Consider the following 26913-nt stretch of genomic DNA (forward strand, 5'->3'; position numbering starts at 1 on the left):
TTCTAAAGCAAATCGACTTCGATTCTTGAATAATCCACATCACTTCTGCTTCTATTGTAACAAAAGATTCCCTTTTTATGTGGAAAAGGCCCGTCTCAATAATTCTGATTTTACGTATGGACAATTCCTCACTATCTTGTTCATTCACAACAAAATATTTTCTTCGTGCGGTGGTAAAAAAAAACATGCTTTTTTGGAGAGAGATACTATTTCACCTTCGTCAATCGAGTCACAGGTATCTAACATATTCATATCTAACGATTTTCCACAAAGTGGTGACGAAAGGTATAACTTGTACAAATCTTTCCATTTTCCAATTCGATCCGATCCATTAGTTCGTAGAGCTATTTACTCGATTGCAGACATTTCTGGAACACCTCTAATAGAGGGACAAAGAGTCAATTTTGAAAGAACGTATTGTCAAACTCTTTCAGATATGAATCTATCCGATTCAGAAGAGAAGAGCTTGCATCTGTATCTCAATTTCAATTCAAACATGGGTTTGATTCACACTCCATGTTCTGAGAAATATTTACAGAGGAAAAAACGGAGTCTTTGCCTAAAAAAATGCGTTGACAAAGGGCAGATGGATAGAACCTTTCCACGAGATAGTGCTTTTTCAAATCTCTCAAAATGGAATCTATTCCAAACATATATGCCATGGTTCTTTACTTCGACAGGGTACAAATATCTAAATTTGATATTTTTAGATACTTTTTCAGACCTATTGCGGATACTAAGTAGCAGTCAAAAATTTATATCCATTTTTCATGATATTATGCATGGATTAGATATATCATGGCGAATTCTTCAGAAAAAATTGTGTCTTCCACAAAGGAATCTGATAAGTGAGATTTCGAGTAAGTCTTTACATAATCTTCTTCTGTCCGAAGAAATGATTCATCGAAATAATGAGTCATCATTGATATCGACACATCTGAGATCGCCAAATGTTCGTGAGGTCCTCTATTCAATCCTTTTCCTTCTTCTTGTTGCTGGATATATCGTTCGTACACATCTTCTCTTTGTTTCCCGAGCCTATAGTGAGTTACAGACAGAGTTCGAAAAGATCAAATCTTTGATGATTCCATCATACATGATTGAGTTGCGAAAACTTCTGGATAGGTATCCTACATCTGAACTGAATTCTTTCTGGTTAAAGAATCTTTTTCTAGTTGCTCTGGAACAATTAGGAGATTGTCTAGAAGAAATACGGGGTTCTGGTGGCAACATGCTATGGGGTGGTGATCCCGCTTATGGGGTCAAATCAATACGTTCTAAGAAGAAAGATTTGAAAAAAAATTTCATCGATATCATCGATCTCATAAGTATCATACCAAATCCCATCAATCGAATCACTTTTTCGAGAAATACGAGACATCTAAGTCATACAAGTAAAGAGATCTATTCATTGATAAGAAAAAGGAAAAACGTGAGCGGTGATTGGATTGATGATAAAATAGAATCCTGGGTCGCGAACAGTGATTCGATTGATGATAAAGAAAGAGAATTCTTGGTTCAGTTCTCCACCTTAAGGGCAGAAAAAAGGATTGATCAAATTCTATTGAGTCTGACTCATAGTGATCATTTATCAAAGAATGACTCTGGTTATCAAATGATTGAACAACCGGGAACAATTTACTTACGATACTTAGTTGACATTCATAAAAAGTATCTAATGAATTATGAGTTCAATACATCCTGTTTAGCAGAAAGACGGATATTCCTTGCTCATTATCAGACAATCACTTATTCACAAACTTCGTGTGGGGCTAATAGTTTTCATTTCCCGTCTCATGGAAAACCCTTTTCGCTCCGCTTAGCCCTATCCCCCTCTAGGAGTATTTTAGTGATAGGTTCTATAGGAACTGGACGATCCTATTTGGTCAAATACCTAGCGACAAACTCCTATGTTCCTTTCATTACAGTATTTCTGAACAAGTTCCTGGATAACAAGCCGAAAGGTTTTTTTATTGATGATATCGATATTGATGATAGTGACGATATTGATGCTAGTAACGATATTGATCGTGAACTTGATACGGAGCGGGAGCTTCTAACTATGATGAATGCGCTAACTATGGATATGATGTCGGAAATAGACCGATTTTATATCACCCTTCAATTCGAATTAGCAAAAGCAATGTCTCCTTGCATAATATGGATTCCAAACATTCATGATCTTGATGTGAATGAGTCGAGTTACTTAGCCCTCGGTCTATTGGTGAACTCGCTCTCCAGGGATTGTGAAAGATGTTCCACTAGAAATATTCTTGTTATTGCTTCGACTCATATTCCCCAAAAAGTGGATCCCGCTCTAATAGCCCCGAATAAATTAAATACATGCATTAAAATACGAAGGCTTCTTATTCCACAACAACGAAAGCACTTTTTCACTCTTTCCTATACTAGGGGATTTCACTTGGAAAAGAAAATGTTCCATACTAATGGATTCGAGTCTATAACCATGGGTTCCAGTGCACGAGATCTTGTAGCACTTACCAATGAGGCCCTATCAATTAGTATTACACAGAAGAAATCAATTATAGACACTAATACAATTAGATCTGCTCTTCATAGACAAACTTGGGATTTGCGATCCCAGGTAAGATCGGTTCAGGATCATGGGATCCTTTTCTATCAGATAGGAAGGGCTGTTGCACAAAATGTACTTATAAGTAATTGCCCCATAGATCCTATATCTATCTATATGAAGAAGAAATCATGTAACGAAGGGGATTCTTATTTGTACAAATGGTACTTCGAGCTTGGAACGAGCATGAAGAAATTCACGATACTTCTTTATCTTTTGAGTTGTTCTGCCGGATCGGTCGCTCAAGACCTTTGGTCTCTACCCGTACCCGATGAAAAAAATAGGATCACTTCTTATGGATTCATTGAGAATGATTCGGATCTAGTTCATGGCCTATTAGAAGTGCAAGGCGCTTTGGTGGGATCCTCACGGACAGAAAAAGATTGCAGTCAGTTTGATAATGATCGAGTGACATTGCTTTTTCGCTCCGAACCAAGGGATCCCTTATATATGATGCAAGATGGATCTTGTTCTATCGTTGATCAGAGATTTCTCTATGAAAAATACGAATCGGAGTTTGAAGAAGGGGAAGGAGTCCTCGACCCGCAACAGATAGAGGAGGATTTATTCAATCACATAGTTTGGGCTCCTAGAATATGGCGCCCTCGGGGCTTTCTATTTGATTGTATCGAAAGGCCTAATGAATTGGGATTTCCCTATTTGGCCGGGTCATTTCGGGGCAAGCGGATCATTTATGATGAAAAGTATGAGCTTCAAGAGAATGATTCGGAGTTCTTGCAGAGCGGAACCATGCAGTACCAGAGACGAGATAGGTCTTCCAAAGAACAAGGCTTTTTTAGAATAAGCCAATTCATTTGGGACCCCGCAGATCCACTCTTTTTCCTATTCAAAGATCAACCCTTTGTCTCTGTGTTTTCACATCGAGAATTCTTTGCAGATGAAGAGATGTCAAAGGGGCTTCTTACTTCCCAAACGGATCCTCCTACATCTATATATAAACGCTGGTTTATCAAGAATACGCAAGAAAAGCACTTCGAATTGTTGATTCAGCGCCAGAGATGGCTTAGAACCAATAGTTCATTATCTAAATCTAATGGATTTTTCCGTTCTAATACTCGATCCGAGAGTTATCAGTATTTATCAAATCTGTTCCTATCTAACGGAACGCTATTGGATCGAATGACAAAGACATTGTTGAAAAAAAGATGGCTTTTCTCGGATGAAATGAAAACAGGATTCATGTAATGTAACAGGAGAAAGGTTTCCCATTACTTAGCCGGAAAGATATGTGGCCATGAAATAGGGATTAAGTGGAACGGAATTGACTGGGTGGTAGAGTTGTAGAAACACCTGTTTCTTCCACTTAGCTCCATGGAACAATATGCTACTACTGAAACATGGAAGAATTGAAATCTTAGATATGGTTCCATCGTTTCTATGGTTACTTCTGACACAGCAACGCAATTTGAATTAGTATAGAAATGGGATGTTAGATAATTTTTTTTTCTTGCTTGTCGATGTATAACCGTGTCCCACTTTTTCAAATTACTGTAATCTATAAGGGGCTTTGATCTTTTATTCGTTTTGGACTAGAAAATAAACTAAAGATTAGATAAAATGAAAACTCGTCAACAAACCATCCATATCGACACCCCAACTGCGAGATTTGAGTCTCATCACCCAAACAAACCCAAAACTTCGCCCACACCATAGAACCGTATCCCTTGTAGTCCCGAAAAAACCCCAAACATCCACCAGCCACAGAAACAAGATTATGGAAAGTTTAAAACCCTAGATCCGTTGTCGCCATCGAAAGAATAATTTTTTAAGTGTCGTTTATGGTCACACTCAATAGTTTTTTAGGCTTAGGTTAACATAATATAAATTCAATGTAATTCTAATATTTGAAATTCTCAATTTTCTGTATAACTTAATTTTGAAAAATGTATAATTGGAATGATTTCTCGAAAAGCTTACAGTCATGAGAAAGAATAATATAAACATAACATGAACACGTATTTTACGAATTCTTCATCGTAATGTGACATCAATAAAATTATAATAAACAACAATTATTTTCAACAATTGAACGATAACTTTTTCTGTATAAACTTTAAAATAAAGCCACAAAAACAAAACCTCATCTCTAGAGTATGTTCAGAATTATAATGGAAAAGAACAAAATATGATAATTCAAATCTTTATTTTCTTTTTCTTTTAGTCATCATTCATCTTGGTACTTGTTCACACATATGAGGACTAATTAACAAACTCTTAGAACATGTTGCACCATAGTTAATCCAACTTTGAAGCTCGTTAAAAAAAAGCATTCCAACATTTTCTACAAAATGATATAAAAGGACCATTAAAAATAAAATTGACAAAATTTACAATTATCCAATCATCCTAAAAAGGTAAAAACGATAAGTTTGAGAAAGAGGCCAAAGTCTTTGAATGGCTACTACATTTCCAATAATTACTTCAACAAACTCAACACTCGCCAATGATTGCTCCATTCCATAGTTGTTACACAATGATTTGTTTATTAAAGTTGATAATAATTAACAAATCAATGATCACACGTTACTAAAAACAAATAAAGCAATTACCCCGATGGCTCCTTTTTCAAAACAGAAAATCCCCGAATATTTTAAGTGGTTTTTCTTGTTGACAATTAATGACCACTAATAATAATTTAGGAAATATATATATTCATAAACAGTGTAATAAAAATGCCGCCATAAAATAAAAAAATTAAACAAACAGTGTGATTAAACTGCCGTCTTAAAAACAAAAATATTAAACAGTGTAATCAAACTTAATATTCAAGCTTTATAAAAAAACACAATAGCAATATAGTATTTTAACCCCAAAAAATGAAAAATATTTAAAAACAAAGTTTTGCTAAGATATCTCCAAATTTTGGGCTTTTCTAATTGGTGAAACGAATAAGCCCAAAATTGGGCCTTTTTGATAAAAACACTCATAAGATTAGTCGTATTCGAAAGTGTAATTGATGAAAACTTGAAATGGTATAAATAACACAGACGAAGAGGATTCAAAGACTTTTCGTGTTTTTGGAAAAATCAAAATCTTCAAAGACGTAAAAGAAAGAAAATGAAGAGGCTGATGAACATGTTCAAGCGAAAGCCTGATCCGAAGCAAAAGCTCCGAGATTGGCAGCGGAAGCTACGCCAAGAATGCCGTAAAATCGAACACCAAATTCGAGGTATTCTCGAAGTTTCTAGTAAAAGTTTCGATCTTTGAGAGTTTTGGTCACTTATATGATGATTTAGATTGATGGGTTATGATCAAAATCCGATTTTGTGAAGTAATGATCGAATGGTGTTCTTAGAACTGGATTCTGGTTGTTTCTTGGGTTTGTGTATTAGGGTTTTGTTTTAACTGAGTGAGTTTGTTTTCAGATATAGAGAGAGAAGAAAGAAAAGTAAAGAAAGATATTAAAGACTCGGCGAAGCGGAATGATATGGCCACTGCGAAGGTACAAAAAGGATGAAACTTTATCAGCAAATCTGATCAATTGTGAAAGATGTTGAAGTTTGAAAGATTGGTTAAGTTTTTTTCTCTGTTTTGTGTGTGTGTGTGTGTTTAAAGGGACTTGCTAGGGAAATAGTGAGTGCTAGAAGAATAGTGAAGCGACTTTATGAAAACAAAGCTCACTTGAATTCAATGTCAATGCATCTTGCGGAGACTGTTGGTAAAATGATCAAAAGCTTTACATTGTGGTTTTCATCTGAAGCCAAGTCGTAAGATGTGTTTGTTTAGATTTCTTTGGCGTGTTTTAGGAACTGCGATAACAGTTGGGAATATTTCGAAGAGCACTGAGGTTATGAAGCTTGTTATTAAACTCATGAAAGCTCCGGCTTTGGCTGCCACGATGCAGGAGTTCAGCAAAGAGCTCACTAAGGTACTGTGTATGATCATATTAAGCATATGTATTTGGCAAGTTTACTAATGTGGGGATTTTTATGTAGGCTGGGTTATTGGAGAGTTTGTGAGTGATGCGGTTGATGATACCTTAGACTCTGAGGGTATAGAAGAGGATATCGAGGAGGAGGTTGATAAAGTGTTGACTGCAGTAGCTGGAGAGACTGCAGCTAAGCTCCCTGAAGCAGTTAGGAAGGGAAAGATGAATGCACCAGCTCAAAAGGTGAAAACTTCACGTGAGGTAAGGATCTTCCACAGTTGAATGATTTGTAAGATTGTATGTACTGACAAGGGAGATCAAAGTCTGATAAGGAAATGTATTGCAGGAAGAGGCAATTACAGAAGGAGTTGATGGGGATGAAGAACTTGAGGAAGTTAGAGCTCGGTTCGCCAAAGTTAGATCGTAACTGATATATACATACTTGGTTCGTACTAGTGAGTTTTCTTATAACTGCGGCTCTATTCTTGGTGGATCTTTGAGCCGGAACGATGTGTTGGACAGTGATTGTGCTACTTGTATAGTTTGAAAGAAATTTTAGTTTTAGTGTTTGTTAGGTTTGGTTATGTGTAAAGTTTTTGGATTTGGAGAAGGCGAAACCCATTCGCTTTTGGTTCATCTTGATTTGATTTGGTCTGGTTCGATATACTAATTGCATCATCGTTTCAAAACCAAAGGATTACTAGGTTCGGACCCGCACGTACGTGGGGAGTTATTTATGCATAATTCTTAAAAAAATATAATTGTCAAGCGATCAAACCCGTTTAATATGTTTGATTGCAATGTTTAAATTTTTTTGACCCGAAAAAATCTCATTCCTCGTAATTCATATAAGTAAATAGTATGTCCGCATATGTTATGCTTGAATTTTTGTTCCCAAAATTCTTGTTCCGTATTTTATCATACATGAATATACCCACACAAAATTCTCATAATCTGATTACTAAGGAATTAATTTGAACGATTTTCTAAAATATAATAAATCTATTGTTTAATCTTTTTTTCTTCTTCTTAATATGTAAATTGGGTCAGTTTGGCAACATGGATATTTGATATGATTTTTTTAACCCTTAACTGTATTTCCCAATTAATAGTATAGATTTTCTTCAATTATTGAATGAAATATTCTTTAGTTATACTAATGACAATTTAATGTAAATAATATAGTAAGAGAAGGGAAAATAATAAAATGGGATATAAAGCGTGAGTATTTTATGTAGGAGATACCAGAAAGATATTTTATTATGGAGAATTCTATTAATTTGGATATTATTAGTTTTTTTAAGTAATATATGTGTCCGTAATTGATGGAGAAATAAAATTACAAAATTGTTTCGTGAGGGGAAGACTATAAATTGGTCATTAGATCCCTTATATAAGTGGTCTTAGTTATGGTATTATATCACTGGATTTTATAAATTTTAATTGGTCATTAGATCTCTATATATCACAGCTATTGGTATAATATTATTACTTGTTTTCATTTTTATTGGACTGGATTTTCTAAATTTTAAGATTTCTGTAAAAACACTATAACTACATATTTATATATAATGTTTAACTACATAGTTATCCAAATTAAAGTATATATTCATGTTATTTTAATTGGTGATCATATGTTTTTTGGACATATATAGAATTTATAGGAGCAAAATATCGTATATATAAATAAATTGAACAGTAATAGCAGTTGACATATATAGCAGTGACAGTTTTATGTAATATATATATATATATATAGCAGTGACAATTTTATGTAATTTTATGAAATACTAAGAGTGAACAATAAATTGGGTATAGAACTCTGTGGCGACGACACATCAGTTTTGTCTCCAGAATGCTTCTCTTTTATTATATAGGCGATTAGTATTAAAACTTGGTCACATGACTCACATTTCTATATTTAATTTGCACACTTAAAAATGATTTATTCAGGCAAACTATATTGATCAATATGCACATAAATGTGTAGTTGCGTAGAGTGTTATGTAAACATGCGATTGTGTATCACAAACTTCAGACGGCACTTCCTCATTTGAAGTGTTATGTTCTTCTTAAGATCTATATCTTAAAAGATGCTTTTGTATGTATATACACTTTTTGAACAACAATTGTGTTTTCTCAAGTTCTTTTTTGTTAATTTGTCCAATTAGCATTTTTTGTCATTATTAACCCCTCAAAACTAGATGTTTATTCTTCCATCACATAGAAATTTACTTAGTTTCTATTTGGAGCTGGTACAATATTACCAAATCCATCATGAACGAAGCGATCATCTTCAAAGATACATTTGGGCTTGGGCGTTTAACATAATATTAAAATAATCCGAGTGCAAAAAAAAAAAAAATCTAATTCTCTCCCAAACCCGAGTATCGCAGCGTCGCTATATTCTTGATCACTATTTCCATGGCAGAGAGGGATCACCTGGTATGGTATGGCTTTGCACTTATTCTTGTCAAATCCTGATGCTAGCTGCAGGTCAAACCACCATCAGCTTATCAACCATCACCTGGGCCCTTAGCCCCCGAATCATTACCACTATTGCGACCCTGATACTGATCCTCACCCCGGTGAGTTCTTTGCCTCTGTTTCTCCTTCCAACGGCACAATGTTTTTTGACCGTGACCTACCTGACATCTCTCGATCTCATCGATGATGTCCAATCTTGCAAGCATGATCCCACATGTCTCCAACTGCTTAATTACATTTGTTTCATAGTTCTCCTGGACCCTTGCCTGATGTTCTATATTTTTTTAGTTCTGTTTATGACTTTGGGGAATGTCTATGCTTGTAATGTCTTAAACTTTAGAGATACTTTATCCCTTTCCTTGTAATGGCTCTATTTGATTGAATGGAATCATTTGTTTGTTCAAAAAAAAAAACACTTGGGCTTGGGCTCTAATGGAAGCAGGAGCTGTAGCTCATGGAACATGGATGAGATATATAAATTTAGAAATGGTAAAGGTAGTAGTAATAATGGAGTACATGGGGACAAATAGAGTCACAACACTCCCAATAATAATATTTTTTCTAGGCTTATTCGGAAAAATATAAGTTTACATATGAAGTGAATATATTTTTCCCCTTTTTTTAATCATCTTCTGGTTTAGAATTTTTATAAAGTGTATAAAATCACATATATGGATGAATGTGTACATAGAAATGTATGTATCGACACAATTATGTATCTTAAATTTGTAGAAGACAAAATTTTCTTTAACGAAGTGTGGTCATGTTTCTGTTGTGGTCTAAATTTTAAAATTCTAGTATGCACAAATTGTGCATAATGCAAAGGCGTTATATTGATGAGAAAAGGAAGAAAATGACGCTACAGCAAATAAAATTATTATTGAAATTAGATTACCGATAATACATTTGGAGCTGTCATTTTCGTGTTTATTCTAAAATTCAAAACACTAGTACTAATTATTAGAAACTAGCTAGTTCTCAAACGTAAACAACTTCCTTCGTTTTCACATTATAGTCATCAAACTAATCCTACTTATTTGACATACTAGTCAACCTCGTAAACTATCTTTTAAATCCAAATGTATCCTTTCGAATCAAATTTGTTAATTGTTTGTAAAAGAGACTAATTAGTCATATGTTAGAAAATAGAAGTCATGAGTGAAGCAATGAAAGTTGGGTCAGTCAAGAAGGAAACATACGACGCATGTATTATTTGAGAGGATAAGTGTTTACATTATCTTTTTAACCAAAAAAGTGTTTACATCATCTTATTCACTTTCAGTTTTGTGTGAATTATAAGGCACTTTGAACAACAAACAAAAATAATCGGGGAGAAATAAATACTGGTTAAATGTCGTGCTAATAAAAAAATTTAAGGAATCTCGCAACGTATTTATTGCTATTCCGATTAAAAATTTGGTTTGTCTCAATTTTTTCTTTTGAAAATATAATTTCGTTGGAAAAAAAAAAAGAGAAACTTTCTCAAAAACCAAAAAGGTTTTAATGCCTTGCACGCAACAAATTATGAGATTGATAATCTGAGATACCGACTTAATTAGGTCTTTTAATTTGATTTATTTCCCCTAAAAAAGGAATAAACATGCAAAGGAATTATTTAGTGTAAGTCACATTACGTATATTGTTTCACTGGATTGATATTGATAATTACAAGATATGTCAAGATTGTTATCTCATATTGAGATAAGGAAACAATTATTGACAAACAAAAAAATGATATATTTTTTTCTTGAGACATTAAAATAGTCTATTCCGGTCAAGATAAATGTCATACGATTAAGCAAGATAAAGGGAACATCACAAGTTTTTCTTTTTGAAACGTGAAAAGTAAGGTAGTAGAAAAGCTTGAGTGTGAGGAAGATTCCTAGAAAGAGAACTGCTGAAGTTGTGGCCATACATAACACAAGTCTCGGATCTTTAAGAATAAAACGATATGATCGTCAACTTTGTTTGTACTTTTCCCATAGTATGATTCAAGAATCATGATGATCTTGCTTTTAGAAAAGTGGGCAAACAAGATTTCAAGAATTTAGCACCAAGTGTCCTTGAAACAAGATAACCTATTCTCGTTTTTTGTTTTGTTTTGTATTTTATGTTGAAGTACTTTCATAAAACACATATAATTTTCATATGTTTCATTGGGATTGCTAATTAATTTTATTAACTTATTTTTAATATACACGAATGTTTCTGTTCGAAAATCACGAAAGACATGTATTTACACAACTATACGAATTTGTTTTTAAGTATATCCAGTAAAATCAAATCAATAAATACGTTTTATGACGATTTTTCTGCAAAAGATAACTTTATTAAAGTATATCTATCAGCAATGACAAATGTAATGTAACAAACAAGAAAAAGAAAAAAAAAAAAGAGAGAGAGAGAGAGAGAGAGAGAGAGAGAGAGACATTAAGATGTGGAAATGAACACCACGGCCGTGGTGGTGTCGACGAGTTCTGGACCTCTGGTGACAATACATCATGTGTATTTTTTTTCTTGTTACGTGCAGTTACATGATGTGTATTAAATTTACACATGTTTGTTTAATTTTGTTAAATGATGTTTTTGAATTTTGATAAACTAAATTTCCTTTCAGATCGTAATCCGTTGTCGGATATATTTCATACGGCAAGGAATGTAGTTTTTATTTACTGTTCTCCATATGGTATATAGATCGACATCAACAGTCAAACATAACGTATAGTATATGTTTAAAGGTAAAACTTTTTTTGACTTAGAGCGTTGAAATTGAAGCATATATAATTCTAGGATATATAAACTGAAATCAATCATACAATGAAATTATTCTCTATTTATTTTAAAAATATTTATTACACTTATTTTTAAAAGCCATTTGTTTGACTCTTTTGGATTTCATATTTCTGATGTGCAGTAGAGAAGTTAGTAGTGGGACCCTTTTTTAAAAAATAGCCGTCTAGAACCGATTACATCCCGTAAAATTATTAGGTCTACTATTTCTATCTTGATTAATGACTAATTCTCGCCTAACATTGATTATACGATCCTGTATAATTCAATTATAATCTGTCTAATCTGATTACTTTCCGCTTAATTTTGTATATTACCGAAATTTTTGGAGCCAAATTTAAATTAAATATTTTTTGTTATTTAGACATTTAAATTAAGAGTTTGTGATGTTTTACAATAACTAATATACAAAATTTTAATGAAAACCATAAAATTTTATTTTGAAATTATCTTTTTCTGTGTTTATCGTAATTTTAGAGACAATATCATAGTTTTCTATTTTATTTGATGTTTTTCTTTTAACACAAATAGAATTATATATATTTAATACTATATATTTTTATTTTATTATTAATTTGATATATAACCTTAAAACTAATTTCCAATTAATTCCTCTTTAATCTCCGATACAACTATACAAAATTAACAATTAAAATATTATTAAATATTACGATGAAAAACAATACAAAAAAGTCTGAAAGTATCGAGGCTAAACGGTAATAAGGTACCTTCAGATTTTTTTTATCTTTTTTAATCGCAATTTTTAATAATATTTTATTATTTTGTTTCCTCAATCCACTAACAAAATTTATACTCCCTCTGTCCCTAATAAATTGATGTTTAACCATTATCACACATATTAAGAATAAGTTTAACTTCAATTTGTAAATTAATTTCTAATTATTTTTTTGGGGCAGAGAGAAAATATAAACCATTAGATAAATACCACATATGAAAAAGCATAAAGTAGACAAACTATTTTAATTTTTTAATATACAACATCAATCTTTTAGAGAGAAAAATAAATCCTAAAACATCGATCTATTAGGGATAGAGAGAGTATCATTTTGTATATGCTACCAATATTTGCATTTTCTTGGTCTATATACAACAATGATGAACATGACGACAAAAACAAATTAACAATACAACAATGATGAACGTATCATTTATGGAAGGAGGGAATCCTGATTTTATTTACCTCTTTCTTTTCTATCAATCAAGATTTTCTATAAAATATTTTATTTAACAATAAAGCAAAATTAAATTAAAAAACAAAACAAATTAAAGAAACACATTCTATATACTTTAAATTAAAGAAATTTAAATATTAGTTTGGTTTATATTTTATAATTAAATGATGTTATATATCGGTTTGGATTTATAAATAAGAATTACGGTTTAGATTTTTTACAATTAGAACGAAATTATATATCGGTTTGGGTTTACAAATGATATGGTTAGGGTTTAAATTTTACAATTAAAACAAAATTATCTTTCGATTTAGTTTATAAAAGAACGAATTAAGTATTTAATTTTACAATGATGTATCCAGATTTGGTTTTCTTTTTTTATAAAAAAGTGAATAAAGAGATTCACCCCAAGTATTATCATTGTATTATAGTTTATTTTTAAAACTAAACTAAAGGATTTTTAAAAAACATTTTAATACATTAAACACTTAATTACATCAATCCACCACATGTTAAGATTCTGCCTAATATTTTGTCGTAAATAGTAAACAAACACGCAATAAACAAAAATCAACAACATTAATCAGTCGTTAACAAAACATTAATATCCATCGTTAATCACACTTTGGTTGGTGATACACGCCAGACTCATACTAAAATAATACATACGACATTACGGTGCATTGATTTGTCCATGTCTAAAGGATTCTTCGACCCGAACACAATTTTATACGCAAAGATTTGAATTAAAGCAAGGATTTGGACAGAATGTAAGCAAAAGCAAAACGAAATAGCTAGCGTTCACACAATTTTCTTTGTTGTCTCTTGTCTTTTTCTAACCGAATTAATTGCAATTGCGAAAATTTATGTACATATGTATAAAAATAAAAAACTTGAAGATCCTAATGTTTCGGTAGGTACGTGTATCCATCTTAATTTAATTTTGGGGTCTGGATTTTAGAAAACGAAAAACAAAGAGCAATCATATACTACACAGTTTTCCTCGAAAGAACAAGTGGGGTTTTATCACCGCATGAAACTTGAAAAAAGGAAACAAAAAGGATTGTTTGTGTGTGATTGGCTACAAATTGAACTAAAGGTGGAATTAGATGGAATAATTTGCAGACAAAGACATTGTTGTGCTATTTTTTGTTAATAAGTGGTTGTGTTTCATCTTGGGAAAACTTTTAAAATATTGTGTCACCGATAAAATATTGTAAAAATACACTATATTCTTAAAAATCATGTATGAAAAACGAATCACAATATTTATGTAAATTATAGTATATGCTTATTTTGCACACATTAGTGGTTTACTTTTAAATAAATCTACCTAAACTACGTATATGTTATAAGTTTAAATGTTTTGAACCATGAGTTCAAATAGTTAGAATGAATAGAGCTGATACAACTATCATTTCTAGTGTTGCAAAACCGAAAAATAAAAAATGTAATACTAACCTAAAATAGTTGCTTAATGTTTTTGATTCATAGCTGAATCTGATTATTGATTGTTCTAAAAAAATATTCAATTCATTTATCCGTAATCCATGGAAACCTCATAGTTTGTATAAGAGTTGGAAAAATGTGAAGATGATTTCATTGATTCTAGCAACCGTTACCTTTTTCGAGGTGGCAAACAAAAAAGGAAAAAATCGACAATTTTCGTAAGCAAATTGTAAATAAAATAAAATTATTTTTGGAAACTCTATCACTTTTTAACTTATTTATTTATTTATCAAATCTTTTTTAAAAAAATAAAAATCTTAACATTGAAAACCAAATTTGCATCCACGATTTGTGTAGTAGACAACAAACAAAGCCAACTATATAAACAACAACTTCGTCTCTTCTCTTCTCTTCAATACCATAACCCACTATTCTCTCTCACAGAACACACAAAGATGGACTCCAAAACAACTTTTCTCACATTTCTCCTCTGTATTTTTCTTTTCTCACATTTTTCACCCTCAAGTTCTAAATCTCTTAAAGAAAAGCCCTTATCTTTCTCACCGTCGGCGAGTTTGCCGACCCTCACGGCGGAGAGACTTATCAAAGGATTCAATTTGTTGCCTACACGTGACGTCAATGTTATCGACAAGGACGGTTCTGAGGCTCCGAGACTAGTTGAAAGAGAATTCGATTTCTCGGCGGAGGTTGACCCTCGTGGCTCCGGTGGTTCTCCGTCGGTTCAAGATTTTGGTCACCATGCTGGTTACTACAAACTACCTAATTCAAAAGCAGCCAGGTAACTTCCATTTTGCTGTACCGAAACTAAACTGGTTTAATTTACGTTTTTTTTCTTAACCGTTTTAATTTAGAACCGGTTTCCTGATTCTCAAAATTGTGACTATACTATAAACCAATCCGGTTTAATTAAGGTTTTAAATTCATAACTGGTCTATTTGGCTTGGTTCTGATGCAATTCACATTGTAATTCTCATCTCTCAATTACCTCCACACAAAATAGACCAATCCGGTTTAGTTTTTATTTCTCGTAACCGTTTACCGTTTTGACAAAAATTGTAAAATCCAATACGGTCAAACAATCAAAAGAAATAGTTTAAGAACCGTACCGGTTTACTTTGGTAATTAAACTAAACCGGTTTTTTTAATTTGTTCAATTTCGTGACAGGATGTTTTACTTCTTCTTCGAGTCAAGGACCAACAAAGCCGATCCAGTGGTGATTTGGCTAACCGGAGGACCTGGTTGCAGTAGTGAACTTGCTTTGTTCTATGAGAACGGACCGTTCACCGTCTCTAACAACTCTTCTCTTACTTGGAACGAGTTTGGTTGGGACAAGGTTGGTTAGAAAAAGAAAAAAAATGGTCAACCAAAACACGTTTTTTCATATTCCAACAAGAAACCATATTAATCTCAACAACTTTTGTTTTAATTTCATTTAAATTTTAATATATTTCTAGGCATCGAATCTAATCTACGTGGACCAACCGGTGGGAACCGGTTTCAGTTACACATCGGACCAAAGTGATCTTCGACATGACGAGGAAGGTGTCAGTAATGATCTTTACGACTTCTTACAGGTTCGGTTTTTAAATACTTTTCCTCTGTTTCAATCACATTAAAACCATGTTCTTGAGGCTTAACATTACACACTTTGTTTGCAGGCGTTTTTTGAGGAGCATCCACAATTTGTGAAGAATGACTTTTACATTACCGGTGAATCCTACGCCGGACATTACATTCCCGCATTGGCTTCACGGGTTCACCGTGGAAACAAGAACAAAGAAGGAACTCACATTAACCTCAAGGTAAATAAAAAAAAACTCCACAAAAAACATTTTTATTCACTCCTTTTGTGTTTTGTCTTTAACCAAACCGGGTTTTACATCAGGGGTTTGCGATTGGTAATGGTTTAACCAATCCGGAGATTCAATACGGTGCCTACGCGGATTACGCGCTAGACATGAAGTTGATTACACAGTCTGATCACGATAGCCTTAACCGTAACTACGCAACTTGTCAACAATCCATCAAAGAATGCAGTAATAAAACAATCTCTAAGCCTCTTTTTTTTCAAGAATTATAGTTTAAAGGTTTGTGATTTTCATGAAATCTGTTTGCTTCATCTACTCAATTTCAGGCGCGGATGGTGGTGAAGGTGATGCTTGTGCTTCTTCTTACGTTGTATGTAACAACATTTTCCAAAAGATCATGGATATCGCAGGAAACGTAAACGTAAGCATCAAACTGGAATTGATACTTGTTTGTTCCTGAAGTAATAGTAGCTAGCTATAGCTAACAAGATTTTTACTCTGTTTTGAAGTATTACGACGTAAGGAAACAGTGTGAAGGAAACTTGTGCTATGATTTCTCGAACATGGAGAAGTTCTTGAACCAGAAATCGGTACGGAGGGCATTAGGTGTGGGCGATATCGAGTTCGTGTCTTGCAGTACAGCGGTCTACGATGCGATGCAGATGGACTGGATGCGTAATCTTGAGGTTGGGATTCCAGCTCTTCTTCAAGATGGAATTAAGCTTCTTGTTTACGCCGGTGAATACGATCTCATTTGCAATTGGCTCGGTACGTTTGATTCCTATGTCCATGTGTTTGCGGACCACTGGTTTTACATATCCACAAAACCCGCTAAGCTCGGAGATTGATTGAATACATTTTTCTTGGTCTACAGGAAATTCAAAGTGGGTTCACCAGATGGAATGGTCAGGCCAGAAAGAGTTTGTAGCAGCTGCGACAGTTCCATTCCTCGTAGACAATAAAGAAGCCGGTTTAATGAAGAATCACGGTTCACTCACTTTCCTCAAGGTAAACCAAACAAAAACCGATAACCCCAACCTATTTCTATTGATTTTTTACACCTAACAATTGAAATTGGGAAAACGTTTTATAGGTTCACGATGCTGGACACATGGTTCCGATGGACCAGCCAAAGGCAGCATTGCAAATGCTTCAGAACTGGATGCAAGGAAAGCTCGGTTCACCCACTGGTCGGACTGCTCGTCAGTGAATCTAAATTCCGAACCGACTGAATTATTATGTATTTAGGAGATCAATATTTTACTTTTTAAGAAAATTAAGTAACATATACTTGTGAATTATTTCTATAAACACACAGGAAACTTCATTGTTAATCTATTTCAGTTTGTTAACTTGTTAAAGATTTCTCAATTCATACATGAATCAATAATTAGCTCCTCCTATTACGTATGAAGCACACCACAAACTTTAGTATGGAGCAAATTTAGGACACAAAGTAACAAATTCATTAGACATGATTTGTAAAGAGTAATATAAGTATATAACCAAGTTACTATTTGAACTTTATTCGAAACCAGATAGATTCTTAAGTCATTGAGCACTCTTATCAGCTTTATATGTCACAAAGATTTTACTATTCCAGACCTGAATCTAAGATTACATAACAGCTAGAGAATATGACAGAGAAAGTAAAGCTTATTGATTTAACGATGACCCTCATAAGAACGATCACGGTAATCATCATCATCATCATCATCGTCAAGAATGAGTGTAACGCCATTGTTTTTAAGGGAGTTAATAACAGCCCATACCTTGGTTCGACTCTTAAACCCTTTCTTTTCGATTTCTTTCTTGACATCGGCATGGATACCTCTTCCTTGCCCATCTTGAAGCCCTTCCACTTTCAGCCTCATGGCCAAAACCTCTCCTACGATAGCCGCTGCTTTGGCATTGCAAGTCCGACCACACTCTAACGAGTTCTTGATTGCGTGTTCCACTGTTGAAGCAGTTGTCACTATTCTCCCGTTGTTTCTGTCAACTACGTTTGCTGTTATGTACTTGATCGACATGAACAGCCTTAAGACGTACCTTTTCAGAACTGTCATTGCTTCTACGAAAAACACTTTTTATCTATAAAAATAACCAAAAACCTCAAACGTTGTCAGTAATGTTCCGCTCACATGAAATTCAGATCTAAATTGAGTCAGAACAGGGCATTAAATTGAACATTTCGAAACCAAAGAAAACGCATCAAGTATCTTAATTTGCGTCTTTCTAACATTCATATGATTAATACATCTATAAGAAACCTCCGAAACACAGTGCTCGTAGCACAATAACTCTGTCAGGCAAATGATCAAACACCTTGCGTGCATACAAAATACTGAAAATACAAGGCATATAAAACTGATCAAACACAATTTTTTCTAACCTTGGAAGCTAACAAAACATGGCTCTCGGCGAATATCTCGTTATCTCAGACAATCATGGCAGATTTAGTCAAAACTGAGAAAGCGAAGAAAAGAAAGAAAAAACTGGAGAAGACGAAGATCAAAATTCACAAAACCTCTTTTTTTTTTTTTTTACCTTTATACCTGGATCCGTCCCTAAAGCATAATTGGGCCTTTTACTTGTTTAAGCCCAATTTTGCAAAACTCATTTTTGGTCTGTTTGGATTTTGAATGGCTGTGGAAATATCTTAGATATGTATTTTTTATAGATAGGCATCTCTCCTACGGCCAAAAGGCACAACAATTGATTTGTTAACATACATGAGGAAGTGTGGTTAGTGGGAAGATACTTTGTTATGTACATTGAGTGAAAAAAACACACCGAAGAATGACTAAAGGCTTTAACTACCTACAAGCAGAGGAGTGAGTAGAAGACAAGAGGTATGAAGGCGTTGTCTAATTGCGCCGTGTAAGCTTCCAACATCCCGGTGGCTGTCACCGCCACAAAAAGCGACCACCATCCTTGGCTTAGTATATAACCCATTGATGCTAATACTGGGACCAGTACAAAGCAGACTGCCATCACCGATGTTATTCCTGCTGCTGTACCCTCGACCGTTTTCTCTGTTCCGGCCAAACATTATTTTACGCACTTGACAATATTAGTTTCTGATGAAAGCAATAATCGTTGAGAGTTTTTTAAAAGGAGAAGAAAATGCTCACTTCCTGTCTTGCTCCATCTTAACACCCCATACTTGTGCCCAACCATTGATGCCTGTAAAGCATATCGGTATAACATTACATTAAAAGAGACTCGGGTTTTCGAAGGTAGATTCTCTGCTGAGTAAAATCTTACCATTGTATCTCCAATCCCGAGGCTGAGAATTCCGGCAAATGGGGATAAAGCTCGGTCATTGAACCCAGAAGACATCCAAATTGGAAGCGCACACCCAAGTAAGAGTGAAAAGTGGCTACAAATCAGACATAATATAGTCAATAGTTATACAAATCAAACAAAAATGTAATAATTTTACATTGCATTTTCCCATCCATGGTCTTTAAAACAGTTTTGGCATACCTGACAATCAGATACTCTGAGTCACGATGGTCCGTGAAAGCATTCATGAATTGATGTAAAGGCTCTCCGAGGGGATGAATTCTCCAGATCTGGTTTTGCAAAATGAGTATTTTGCATCAAGCCCATTGAATGTGATGAAATCGAGAAGATGAGTTATTTGAATCAGAAGAGGGCTTACTCGAATGATCTCCAATGCAAGAAATACCGCCAATGCTGCACCAAATGCTAGATCGAGAAATTTAGGCTGCATGAAAGGACATCAAAATTATAGGAAGCTACTAGAGGAGCGGACTAACACATACCAAGTTTCTGAATTATAAAATAAGCTTTTCTTGATCACCCAGTCACCTGTAAGACAAGAGCTGGCAAGAACATTAAAACAGCCATCAGATGGTAGTACTTCCGAAGCAAGATTCTCTCAACCTTGCTACTCCTCGAGATGTTATAAAATCGTGAGACAGACACAACGATCAACAGAACCCAGTAGATACATAATGAAAGTCTCTTCAGAGGTTCAGAAAAGACAAATGTGAGCACCCTGCGACAGAGTATAAAGTTGGATACAATCTTAGAAGGTGGAATGATCACTACAGATGCTAGACGACACAAGATAAGTAATTGATTGTAGAGATAAAGTACCATAAGAAAGGATGCTGGTTGAAATCGTGTACAAACTGCATCCAAGAAGGAACAGCCACGACCATAAAAAATAGAAGTGAAACAAGAAATAACACAGATTTTGCAACAACACTGCAGTTTCTTTGTTGAGCATCTTTCTTTCTCAACGAGCTTTCATATATATACAGAGTAAATCTAAACACCATCGGGAAAAGTAGAAGGCCCAGCAGTAGACCCTACGAAGGAGACAGGTAAATTGTTATACAGCAATACAATAACGGTAACTATTCATTTAGTTTCGATTTTTATTATAATACCTGGACGATTATGCCGGTTTCAGTTCTCCTTATTCCATAGCTTATTGAGACAAGATCTACGGGTATCAATTTCTCGAAAATCTGTAGTAATCATCATACGGTATGATTCATACCAAAGAAGGCAAAGTTACAGTGACAAATTTACAGAGCCATTCTTGCTAGTATTGCAGTAACTGATAAAATACAAATGCATGACCTGTTCAACAATTATAAAAAAAGTTTGAAAACTCTAACCTTTGCAATTGTGCATGCCAAAAAGTCGCCAAAGTAGAGAACAAGACCACTGGTCACGAGAAGTGCTTCCCCTATAGAAGTGGCAATTATTAAGGATTAGAAATGTGGAATTATAAAAGTGATCAAATCCAGAGTCTTAACTATTTCATGATTGCTAAAGTGGAACTAGTAAACTCTTGAGCACGGAGAATATACTGAAAGAATACTCCCAAAACTACTACTTAACCCAAGATGTGGTCTATTCTACTTACCAATTGAGGCACAAGAAGAGAAGGTGGAAAGCAAATGTCGAATCAATTTCACAGCTGCAAGACCGTGAAATAACATCCAGAACATTTTCAATGACGTGTTCAAGCCTGTCGAGATAAAGAACAAACAAAGGTCACTGATGAACTCAAAACGAAAAAAAAAAAAAACTATTGAAAACAACTAATAAACCCAAACTAGATCTCACCAGTGTGTGATATCATAGAAAGTGAAACAAAACATGCTACTCCATACAACACCGTGCCACTTAAGCTAACCCTCGTAAGCCAAACAGACGAAGATGACAAAGATTCAGCTTTTCCCGTTTGTGACATAATCACTGTGAGATAAATAAGTATAGCACAACAGCTTGCTGATGCTGCCCAATACTGCATTGTCACATGCGCAAGCTCTACACACAACACAAACAAATCAAACCTCCCTATGTGAGACTAAAGAACATTCAAATACTAAAACACAAGCCAATCCAAAGATACAATACCATCTTGTTCAGCTTCATGGATTGAGATAGCTCTTGTAAGCTGAACCAACTTAGACATCATAACAGCAGGAAGTGTTACAGCTCCTAGCAATATCCCTGAAGACGCACCACGTCTACAATACATAGCAAAAACAACATCTTCTTCAATCTATGAAGATATCAAAATCGGAAAATTCGAAGCCCTGAGACCAGAAATTGAAAATTGGATAGGGGAAATCTCACCTGGCGCTGAAACGAGAGAGAAGAAACGGAGAGCTCTCGGCGCGGATCTCGACGAGGAAGGCGGAGAAGCAGAGGAGGAAGAGGGAGAAGCCATGGGAGATAAGTGATAAAGGGAGAGAAAGAAGAATACGAGAAACCACGACTGCTACTACAACCCTCTCTCCCGTCGCAAACGACGTCGCCGTCGTCGTTGTCGTCGTCTTCATCGTCGCCGGAGATGATGATTTCGCCGGTGATTATGTTTGTTTTTGAAGCGTGATTTGCTTTTTTTTTTTTGAATGGGCCGCCAACTAACGAAGACTTGTATATATTTGGGCCCACGAAACACGGTTTGGCACGGACTTTAAGGTTCCGTTAGTTTCCACGTGAAAGTCAAATTTGATCGGTTGGTTCGATTTAATCCGGTTTGTTTTAATTCCGGTTATTGAAATCAGATTTTTTTTTATCCCGTTGAGTGAGACTTTGTGAAGATAACGCAGGTAACGAAGTGACGAGATGAGAGAGATGATAATTCCCTCTCTTGTTGTGACTTTGTGATGGAGCTCAGTCTCAAGTTTCAATCTTTTTCATTCCCTTCTTCAGTCTCAAGTAAGCTGAACAAAATCCTAATTTTAGATTTCCCTTTGTTTCTTCTTTTTCTAGAGAGGATTTGACGCAAATTCTTGTGAAATTTGGATTGGGTTTGACCATTTCTTGATATTTCTGATGATAGTTAGATCATTTATAACAATCTAGTTTAATTTTGAGTCTTAAATTTGTTTGATCTTCTTAGTTTCTGAAGTAAGAATGGAGCTTGGAGTCAGTTCAAGCTTTGGTTGTTTAGAGTGTGCTCTGATTGATATTTGTGTGATCATGGTGGAGTAATGGTTAAATTGTATAACGAATTAATGAAGTTGCATGGTTTAATTTGTGGATTCATTACTAAAACACTATTGTCTTATTCATATTAGCTTTTTAGTCTTGATTCTTGACCATTTCATTATTTGAGGTTTTGTTTGCCCCATCTGAGTTGACATGTATATTCATAGAGCCTTTATATTGTTAATTTTTGTGGTACAGATGTTAAGGATGTAAGGTTCGTAAACGTTGATTTGAAATCCTCACATAATAGAGCTAAGAGATCATCAACAGTGGTTCCTGCTTTAGCTGAAACAGCTGTTTCTATAGCGATTGCAGCCACGGTTGTTGGTACCGCAGCCACTATCCTTGCTCGGAGAAGTTCTAAAGCCGCCGAAGAAGCCGAGGTAGTTTTTTAGTATATATGATCCTTGAACATAATATCTTGAGGATCCTTATTGTTTGTTTATCTCTGTTAAATGAATTTGCAGGCTACTATGAAAGAATGTGAAGCTTGTCTCGGTTCAGGAATCTGTCCTGAATGCAAAGGTGAAGGATTTGTACTAAAGAAACTATCAGATGCAACTGCTGAGAAAGCAAGACTCACCGCAACAAATATGGCCACACGATATACAGCCGGGTAAGGATTAACTTCCTCATTGTTGTTTCCTTCAATCCCATTGATTTCCATTTATTGATTGTCAAGAAAACACATTCTTAGGCTTCCCAAGAAATGGAGCTACTGCACTAAATGTTCTTCAACGCGGTCTTGTCTAGTATGTGGTGGGAGTGGGAAGATGAGCATCTAGCGCCTTACGCTGAGTAGAGTACACAACACAAGTACGTTAAACTCTTTTCTTCGGGAACACAATTCAAAAGGTTTAGCATAGCTTTCTTATGTTGTTTTAATATATGACGGATTCTGTAATGTTTGAAAACTCTCATCAAACTTAAGTTGTACATTTGCAATCTTTTTGCGTCATACTTGTTTAGTTCTTTCTTACTCTTTCCAGATTCTCTTAACACGATCTGTTTCTGAGTTCTAAAGATTACTAAAGTCAATTGCTTCTTCTTTGGTCTTTGTTTATATCTATCTGACTATCTCTATGACGTATCTCCAAGGAAGAAAAGACTCTTAAAGGTATGACTAGTTGCGCCTAAAACACTAGTCTCTTTTTCAGTACTTGATCGATTCTTTAAATTAAATGTTTGATTTTGGAAGAAGACCTTTAAAGACTCGGCTAGTCCATAAAACAGAGAGAAAAATTGATGCATAAGCCTTTTAACAAAACGACATTGTACATCACGAGCACCGGGCTCACTGAACCTCACTTATCAAGTCAGGATCTTACACGGTACATCTCTCATAAGAGGAAACATAAAAACAAGGAAATATAAAGCTAGCTTTGAGGGTTATTTATATATGGAGAAAAGATGTAATGTGACTATATCCTTCACTAGACATGACCCGGCGATCCAGTCTCCGGTGTTGGATCATCAGCCAACATCGCCTTGCGGCCTCTCTCTGAGCGACTGTTTTCAGCAAACTTAATGCTTCCCTCATGTAGACCTAAGCTCTTCTCTTCCTCTGTCCACTCCGCTCCATAGTAATGCTCCTCTTTTGATTTCTCTCCGTCTTGTGATGGCCTCAAGAACATGCTGCCCCACTGTGGGAAATGTATAAACGCCACCGGAAGGGAACACACGACAGCCATAACACCCATCAACGATAGTCCTTCAGCTGTACTAAACCTCGATGAGGAGAAGAAAAGAAGTTGAGTTACTCCCGACCCAAAGTTTCCCCCAGCACCGGTTAATCCTGAGATGAGACCAAGAGAACGACGGGAAACAAAAGGTGCAACACCAAAGAGAGCTCCACAAGCGGCTTGTGTGCCGATGGAAAAGAGCATCATGGCTAAGATAGCTATAGGTAGTGAACTAGCACGACCGAGCCAGATGCAAAAGAGAGCTCCAACAGTTTGTAAGATCCACAAGATCCATAACCGACCCCTCATGCCGAAGAGACGTGCAGCTACATCTGAAGCGTAGCCACCGAAGGGACGGGCAAAGAAGTTTGCCATACCAAAGCTGGCTGCTATAATACCGGCTGTGTGAAGTGTAAGGTTAAACCTGTCGTAGAAGTATCCGGATATAACGTTGTTGATCGTTAATTCAACTCCCATAGAAAATCCATAGAGCACGAATAAGATCCATGTTCTATAGTTCCTCACAGCGAACCAGAAGACCTACAAAAAAATTACAAAAAAAAAAAATGTAATTAGAATCACATGCATACTGTTACATTAAATATTTGAACATGTTGTCCTACCAAAAAAAAAATAAATATTGAACATGTTGAATGTTTTTGTAATAATTACCTTGGAGAATTTGTCTTTGGAAACTTGACCACTCTTTTGGAGGGTACTAAGGTTACCATCAGGGAGATCTTGGCCGAGAGTGAGGACGAGAATGCCCATAATGATCTGAAGTACGCCCGGGATAAAGAAGGCGAACCTCCATGCGGTGAAGGGAGTGGCTCCGGTGAGTTTGATGACGTGGAAGACCATTGGCATGAGTAGCTGAGTCACGCCACCTCCCATGTCTCCCCACCCTCCAGCACAACCGTTAACGAGTCCGATAATCTTTCCCGTGAACATAACACTTGTCCAGTACTGGCATGACACAAACGTCGCTAAGCAAAAACCAATCATGAACCGCACGGCCAAGTAGCTTCCAGCATCAGCTACAAACGACATGGAGAAAACAGCTGGAGCCGTGAGCATAAGAGAGAAAGCAGTGCCATAACGTGCTCCGAGAAGGTCACATACGGCTCCCATAGCGAGTCTTGAGAAAATGGCGCCGGAAACAGATGCAACTCCAGCATTTCCGATGTCGGTTTTGGTCAGGTCGAGGTTGTCACGGATGACAGGGACCAGAGGTGCAGCTGCGAAGGTGGAGATGAAACAAGTGAAGAAAGAGATCCATCCTAAATGGAAGGCTCTCATGTGTGGTTTAGCGAATGATAATGGTTTAAACACTTTTGCCCTATGCTCTGAGTCCACTGGTAGAGCGAACTTAGCCGTTGTATCGTCTGATCTGACGGCTTGAGAGGAAGGACCACTTTCGTCGTGTACGGAGAAGGAGAAGACTTGCTCCTTTCCTGTGACTCCATGCAAGGAGCTTCCAATAGAGCCGCCTTCGTTAGAATGGTTGTGAGCCATTGATCTTTTAGTTCAAAGAAAATGGGAGAAACTAAGAGAAAGACTTTAAAACGATGAAGAAGGTTTTGTTCTTCTTCTTCTTTGTTCCCTTTGTTGTGTTTTCTTGTTGTTGGTGTAAGTTGGAGAAGAGAAGTTGGATAAGTATATATAGAGAAAGATAGAGATCTCTGGGACATGGTGGGTATGGTTAGGTGGGTCCAATGATAACATTTGAATAATACTACAAACAACAAAATGTGAATTGTATTAATGAGTTTTATTATAATGATCAGAACTTATATTTTTAGTGTGCATACATATATGGCTTCAGAAAAAAATAATGTAGTTCACACGGTAAAGAGAGAATATTCTATTAGTACTACTAAGCATCTGCATAATGCAATTTACGTGCCTCTTTAATTATAATTTTGTTCTTTTTTCATTATTTGTTTATCAGTTTTGTTAAATTTGTCAATACGTTACATTAATTACTTGCACCATATCCCTATCAAGTCAGAACATTATATTTATATAACCACCGTTGTATGTATAAAATATCTAATGTATACTAATATATAACGTATGAGTCAAATAACAATAAGAAGAACACAACGTGTCATTTTCACCGCCGGCTGCGTATTGGTCTATTGTGTAGCTAATGTACAACCATGTAAATGTAATGCATGCAGGTTTCCAGCTGATTATATTAATTATACACGTATATTGTTTATTAGTTTACTTGCAAGAATTTATTAATGGCGATTTGAGAATAGAGATTCAAATATGTGACACTTGACGTTAACTAAAGGCCAACGAGACCGTACGGTTCGTTTGTTGAATTCTTTTTTAATATAACTAGTTTGTCTTTTGTGCATTGTCCCATGTGGTCGACTCACCAGTTTAATTTGGTATCAATAAAAAAACATTTGTTAAATAAGGTTTTGGATTTTTTTTTTAAAATATGTTTCGCAAGCTAAGCTGTATATAGTTTTTATCAAATTTACGAAATCTTTTGCT

General features: G+C 35.2%; 5 protein-coding genes and 1 pseudogene across 6 annotated transcripts; 3 read left to right on the forward strand and 3 right to left on the reverse strand.

The window, feature by feature from the left end:
- The first annotated feature begins 5666 nt into the window (after positions 1 to 5666).
- On the forward strand, positions 5667 to 7035 carry LOC104780353 (vacuolar protein sorting-associated protein 24 homolog 1-like; annotated as a pseudogene). The gene is made up of 6 exons (XR_015596150.1): positions 5667 to 5783; positions 5980 to 6056; positions 6170 to 6272; positions 6361 to 6489; positions 6550 to 6743; positions 6829 to 7035. The product of XR_015596150.1 is annotated as a vacuolar protein sorting-associated protein 24 homolog 1-like (transcript).
- A 7636-nt stretch (positions 7036 to 14671) lies between these two features.
- On the forward strand, positions 14672 to 17592 carry LOC104780354 (serine carboxypeptidase-like 48). The gene is made up of 9 exons (XM_010504852.3): positions 14672 to 15200; positions 15588 to 15756; positions 15878 to 15997; positions 16082 to 16225; positions 16309 to 16459; positions 16558 to 16652; positions 16741 to 16999; positions 17106 to 17239; positions 17325 to 17592. The coding sequence occupies exons 1-9, from the start codon at positions 14857 to 14859 to the stop codon at positions 17439 to 17441; spliced, it is 1533 nt and encodes a 510-aa protein (XP_010503154.2). The 5' UTR covers positions 14672 to 14856; the 3' UTR covers positions 17442 to 17592.
- Positions 17593 to 17727: 135 nt separating this feature from the next.
- Positions 17728 to 18761, reverse strand: LOC104780355 (uncharacterized). The gene is made up of 2 exons (XM_010504854.3): positions 18624 to 18761; positions 17728 to 18322 (listed from the first exon to the last, which is right to left on the reverse strand). The coding sequence occupies exon 2, from the start codon at positions 18295 to 18297 to the stop codon at positions 17896 to 17898; it is 402 nt and encodes a 133-aa protein (XP_010503156.2). The 5' UTR covers positions 18298 to 18322; positions 18624 to 18761; the 3' UTR covers positions 17728 to 17895.
- Positions 18762 to 18886: 125 nt separating this feature from the next.
- LOC104710973 (dolichol kinase EVAN) lies at positions 18887 to 22166 on the reverse strand. The gene is made up of 13 exons (XM_010427635.3): positions 21860 to 22166; positions 21638 to 21750; positions 21344 to 21547; positions 21141 to 21245; positions 20890 to 20960; positions 20656 to 20736; positions 20360 to 20574; positions 20069 to 20258; positions 19899 to 19964; positions 19721 to 19809; positions 19499 to 19613; positions 19366 to 19417; positions 18887 to 19266 (listed from the first exon to the last, which is right to left on the reverse strand). Exons 1-13 carry the CDS (start codon positions 22063 to 22065, stop codon positions 19052 to 19054), a joined length of 1722 nt encoding a protein of 573 aa, XP_010425937.2. The 5' UTR covers positions 22066 to 22166; the 3' UTR covers positions 18887 to 19051.
- Positions 22167 to 22233: 67 nt separating this feature from the next.
- LOC104780356 (uncharacterized) lies at positions 22234 to 23665 on the forward strand. Its single transcript, XM_010504855.3, has 4 exons — positions 22234 to 22447; positions 22919 to 23103; positions 23188 to 23336; positions 23418 to 23665. Exons 1-4 carry the CDS (start codon positions 22396 to 22398, stop codon positions 23503 to 23505), a joined length of 474 nt encoding a protein of 157 aa, XP_010503157.1. The 5' UTR covers positions 22234 to 22395; the 3' UTR covers positions 23506 to 23665.
- Positions 23666 to 23962: 297 nt separating this feature from the next.
- On the reverse strand, positions 23963 to 26033 carry LOC104780357 (high affinity nitrate transporter 2.6-like). The gene is made up of 2 exons (XM_087510242.1): positions 25075 to 26033; positions 23963 to 24942 (listed from the first exon to the last, which is right to left on the reverse strand). Exons 1-2 carry the CDS (start codon positions 25915 to 25917, stop codon positions 24154 to 24156), a joined length of 1632 nt encoding a protein of 543 aa, XP_087366368.1. The 5' UTR covers positions 25918 to 26033; the 3' UTR covers positions 23963 to 24153.
- Positions 26034 to 26913: the final 880 nt, after the last annotated feature.

Source organism: Camelina sativa, chromosome 4 (assembly GCF_030686135.1).
Source record: "Camelina sativa cultivar CO46 ecotype springtype chromosome 4, ASM3068613v1".
NCBI lineage: Eukaryota > Viridiplantae > Streptophyta > Magnoliopsida > Brassicales > Brassicaceae > Camelina > Camelina sativa.